The sequence below is a fragment of the Heptranchias perlo genome, chromosome 28 (genome assembly GCF_035084215.1).
Source record: "Heptranchias perlo isolate sHepPer1 chromosome 28, sHepPer1.hap1, whole genome shotgun sequence".
NCBI lineage: Eukaryota > Metazoa > Chordata > Chondrichthyes > Hexanchiformes > Hexanchidae > Heptranchias > Heptranchias perlo.
In genome coordinates this window covers 14953740-14958867 of record NC_090352.1, presented here as the reverse complement: position 1 = coordinate 14958867, position 5128 = coordinate 14953740, and the positions used below count along the sequence as shown (strand labels likewise).

The window sequence follows — 5128 nt, the reverse complement described above, 5'->3', positions numbered from 1 at the left end:
AGCATCGTAAAGTGGAGACAACCCCAGCAACTCGTATAAAAGATACATTTAACTACCACCTAGAAGGACAAGGGCAGCAGGCGCACGGGAACAACACCACCTGCACGTTCCCCTCCAAGTCACACACCATCCCGACTTGGAAATATATCGCCGTTCCTTCATCGTCGCTGGGTCAAAATCCTGGAACTCCCTTCCTAACAGCACTGTGGGAGAACCGTCACCACACGGACTGCAGCGGTTCAAGAAGGCGGCTCACCACCACCTTCTCAAGGGCAATTAGGGATGGGCAATAAATGCCGGCCTCGCCAGCGACGCCCACATCCCATGAACGAATAAAAAAAAAAAAAATTTAACTGGGGCTACAATATCAATATCCCATGCAGCTTCCTTTGGTTCTCAGAAATATTTGTTATGCCTCCTCATTTTAGTATCTAATACTTTACTTTTATTGACTATAATCTCGCTCATCTCGCTTTTAACCAATTCAGGATTTACTTCCTCCTCAGTATCCTCCTCTTTTGTAAATTCTGAAGCAAAGTATTTGCTAAGCATCCTCACCAATTTCTGGTTGTCCTCTGCTAACTCACTATCCTCTCCTTTCAGAGATCCCAACTCATATTTAACAACTCTCTTCTTACGATCTATTTATTCTTTTAATATTTTTTAAGCTTCTCCTCCTACTACATCATTGCTTGCCTTACCTCTTTCTTAACCTCTTTTAATAGTTTCTCATATTTGTCCTTTTTTTAAAAATCATTTTTATCACGATAGGCCCCAAATACCCTGTTCTTCAATTTTAGTTTGTTTCTACTGGGCTGATTTTGCTGCAAGCAGCGAACGAATGGCTTCCATTGTTCATTAGACTTGCACTTGCCCAGAGACTTTCTCTGAGCTTTTGCTCGGCAAGTTACTGTCAACAGTTCACTCGGTTAATCCCGGGGATGAGGGGGCGGACATATGAGGAGAGGTTGAGTAGATTGGGACTCTACTCATTGGAGTTCAGAAGAATGAGAGGCGATCTTATTGAAACATATAAGATTGTGAAGGGTCTTGATCGGGTGGATGCAGTAAGGATGTTCCCAAAGATGGGTGAAACTAGAACTAGGGGGCATAATCTTAGAATAAGGGGCTGCTCTTTCAAAACTGAGATGAGGAGAAACTTCTTCACTCAGAGGGTGGTAGGTCTGTGGAATTTGCTGCCCCAGGAAGCTGTGGAAGCTACATCATTAGATAAATTTAAAACAGAAATAGACAGTTTCCTAGAAGTAAAGGGAATTAGGGGTTATGGGGAGCGGGCAGGAAATTGGACATGAAGCTGAGTTCGGATCGGTCAATGCCCTGTGGGTGGCGGAGAGGGCCCAGGGGCTATGTGGCCGGGTCCTGCTCCGACTTCTTGTGTTCTTTAGATTTGTGGTTGGGATCAGATCAGCCATGATCTTATTGAATGGCGGAGCAGGCTCGAGGGGCCGATTGGCCTACTCCTGCTCCAATTTCTTATGTTCTTATGTTCTTAACAGGACAGCCAAATGACGCAGAGCCCTCTACAGGGCATCTGGGACCTGTGCGAACAGGGCAAGCAACTGTGTGTCTCCTTAATCAATGAGATTGAAGAATCGTTAATAACAGCGCAAAGTCAGAACCAGGAAGTGTATGTTAGAATAGTGAATTCAATGTCAAATTAGGTACAGAAAGTGAAATAAAGAGAGGGTAAGAAAAACTGAATTAAGAGACAGAGATAAAAGAGTCAGAAAGAAAAAGTACAAAAAAAGTATTACTTTTTTTTAAATGTCCAACAATAATTAAAATCTGAAGTAATGAGACTCCACACTTGTAAAAGTTAATTTTCAGTACCAGAGAGGTTGTTTGGCAGTAATTAAGACTTACCACACTGTTAAAATGGTATTTAGACTTGAAATGACTTGATTTAATTTTTTTTGGTGAGTTCAGTCTGTATCTATGACGTCAGTACAGGAACTTCTCGCTGTTCAATACATTTGAAAGGGGAGCCCCAAATGACGAGATGCCATTTTCGCACAGCTTTTGGAAGAGCATCGCACCTCGGACAGCAACTTCTGGATTTCCGCGTTTAATTGCACATGTGCGGTCACCGGAAGTTACTGTCCGATTTGCACATAAATAACAGTGATCGCTGTTAGCCTCACCGTTACTTTTACAGCAAAATCCGGCCCAATATCTTTATTTATCAACGACATTCTGAAACTCCTTTTTTTCATTCTATGATTCTATGATTGAGCAGTGGAACTCAATAAAATGGAAGGTTGAATGCAATGTAGTTATATTCCTATGTGACATGCGGATGTACTTGTGTACATATATGGTTGTGTGCAGATGTATTTGTGTGTGGATCTGGCTGTCTACAGATGTGGTTGTATCCAGATATGGTTGTGTCCAAATATGGTTGTGTCCGAATGTAATTGTTTATTGATGTAGTTGGACCTGGATGTAGTTGTATCCGGATATGGTCGTTTGTGATGTAATTGGACTTGGATGTAGTTGGATCCGGATATGGTCGTTTGTGCTGTAATTGTGTCCGGATGTGATTGTGTCCAGATGTGGTTTTGGCCAGATGTGGTTGAGTGCAGACCTAGTTGTGCCTGGATGTGCTCCTGGCTTCTCATCTCACCTGTTTGGCGTTTCCTACCCAGAATGTGAGATGGTGAAAGCTGATAAATCGACCTTTTTCCAACTGCAACAGAAGAGTCTTGAGTTATTCTCCTTTTCCCAGTACAGAGTGCAACAAAACAGAATGCCAATAATTTGTTTGAAAGTTTAAGTAGCAGATGTAACATACCTTCTCCCCTTTGTCAGTGTAGGAAGTCTGAAACAGATGGAAACAAGTTGTTTGTGTGCTGCGACATAAGTAACAGTAGCAAAGTCTATTTCCCTTCATTCAGTAACTAGTTTGTCAAAGTATTACTGTCACCTAACAGAGCATGAGGTGGCCCTATGATGGACTGGAGGTCCAGGACTCTCAATGAACCCAGGTGCACCTTGGGCTGTCTCTCTATGAAAGTGTAAATTGTTGGTGATTTTATGCCAACTTATTGCCACCCAACTTCATACCCACCTCACTCACCACTCCCTGTTTGAATCCCTTCAGCCTCATTTTCATCCTGCCTACAACATTGAGAGCACCCTGATCAAAGTCACCAGATATATCCCATGTGACTGCAGCGTGTTGTCGCTCCATGTCTCGCTCGACCTCTCCAGAACCTTCGACACAGTCGACTACTCAACCCTTCCCCAGGAAGTCCCCTTCAAAGCTGCAATATTGACTATCAATGGGTAGGAACTTCAGACTGATATTTCTTCTAATCTCTTGCCTTGGAGGCAAGTAAGTTTTAATTCTGTACAGACAGTCCAAGTCAAAAGCCCGACATATCAACATTATCTCTGGCTCTCGCTCTCGGCTTTTAAAGACCTGAATTATGTCTCCCCATAATATTTTCTGAAAACTAACTCAGTTCTGTTCTTTACCCAAGCCCTAAATTCTGGAATCATCCTTGTCTCTCTGTCTTCAATGCCAAATTGTACACATTTCAAATGTGGCCTCAGCAGAAATCTATGAAAGAATAAATTAATTTGTTTTGACTTGGGGTGGTGGGGAGTATTTTGGCCACCCCTTGATACCGGAGGTACTCCTAATGCAATTTTCTGGCGGGCCTGTAAATGGACAAGCAGCCCGCCTGCCTGCAACAGGCGGGATGTGGCTTTAATATGCAAATCGGGTCCTTCGCTGATTGTAGGACTCAGATTGCAATTTTCAGGTACAAATGGGTGGAGATTGTGCCAAGAAAACATCCCAGGAAGCTTTCAATTTTTTTGGGGGGGAGCCGAGGAATGATCCACCTGTGCTCCCCAAAAAACTCTGGCCCGCTACCGAGGCCTTCCTCATAGGGATCGCCTCCCTTCCCACCAACCCCCTCCCCCCACCATCCCACAACCTCCCTGGCCCGACCTGCCGGCTGGCCCAATGTGGGACCCGGCCGATTTCCCGCTCTCATAGAACCGGCAAGCTGCAACAGGGAACCCACTTGACGCTGGCGGCATGCTAAATGGGCCAGGCCCTTAAAGTGGCTCAGGCCTTCCACCAGCACAAACGGGGGGGGGGGGTGGTGGTGCGGAGTGGCCGCCCTGTCAACGTCACGAGGACTTACTTCAAAATTGTACACACCCGGTCTTTAACATACCAGAAACCAGAAAAGGGTCTCTGGATCCTTTTGCTTTATAGATTCATAATATGATACAGCACAGAAGGAGGCCATTTGGCCCATTATGCCTGTGCCGGCTCTTTGAAAGAGCAATCCAGTTAGTCCCTCTCCCCTGCTCTTTCCCCAAAGCCCTTTAAATTTTTTCCTCTCAAGTATTTATCCAATTCCCTTTTGAAAGTTATTATTGAATCTGCTTCCACCACCCTTTCAGGCAGAACATTCCAGATCATAACAACTCGCGGTGTAAAAAAAATGTTTCCTTGTGTCGTCTCTGGCTCTTTTGCCAATCATCTTAAACCTGTGCTTTCCACATTCCACCTTTGCCTTTGGTAATGAATCAATCTTCTGAGACACTCTCTTAAAAGCACTTGAAATGCATTCTGCCAAAGAAGAAATTGAATATGACGATGACCAGTGACCATTTCCCTTGAACTGAAGAGACACAGAGGTGTCTGTGAGGTTGAATCCATAAATGTACTGTCCCAGTGCACCTCCACCATCTCTCCTACCATACTCAGTTGCCACAACAATTCATTTAACAGGAACATTCGCAATGAATTTACCACATTGGGCTATACTCACCATGATGAAACAGAGTTAACAGAGGCACCTCAGAGAGTTTGAAGAAGAATTCAAATATCCACCTGGTTCGATCTTATAAGCACAAGGCATTTGGCTGAAATGTAGCTCTGCCTCTCACTGGCTGCTGTGAATCCGCCCTCTGCTCCTCCCCAGATTTCCTATTGGAATCCAGTCACACTGTGGGCCTAGCTTGTGCTTGTGGCAGTAGATATATGCTCTTGGAGTTTGTACCGTGGTATGTTACTCAGTAATCAGAAAAGTAACAGAACAGTGTGTCACATAATCAGAAAAGTAAAAGTCTTTTTTCTCATGCC

The 5128-nt window shown here is 44.1% G+C and overlaps 1 protein-coding gene across 1 annotated transcript in view; it reads right to left on the bottom strand.

The window, feature by feature from the left end:
• hpda (4-hydroxyphenylpyruvate dioxygenase a) overlaps positions 1 to 4920 on the bottom strand; it is a 47879-nt gene extending 42959 nt beyond the window's left edge. The window contains exons 1-3 of the mRNA XM_068008111.1: positions 4815 to 4920; positions 2813 to 2839; positions 2645 to 2707 (exon numbers count right to left, since the gene is read on the bottom strand). Of these exons, the coding sequence (XP_067864212.1) occupies positions 2645 to 2707; positions 2813 to 2839; positions 4815 to 4817 (93 nt within the window). The 5' untranslated portion in view covers positions 4818 to 4920. The remainder of the gene's footprint in view (positions 1 to 2644; positions 2708 to 2812; positions 2840 to 4814) is intronic.
• Positions 4921 to 5128: the final 208 nt, after the last annotated feature.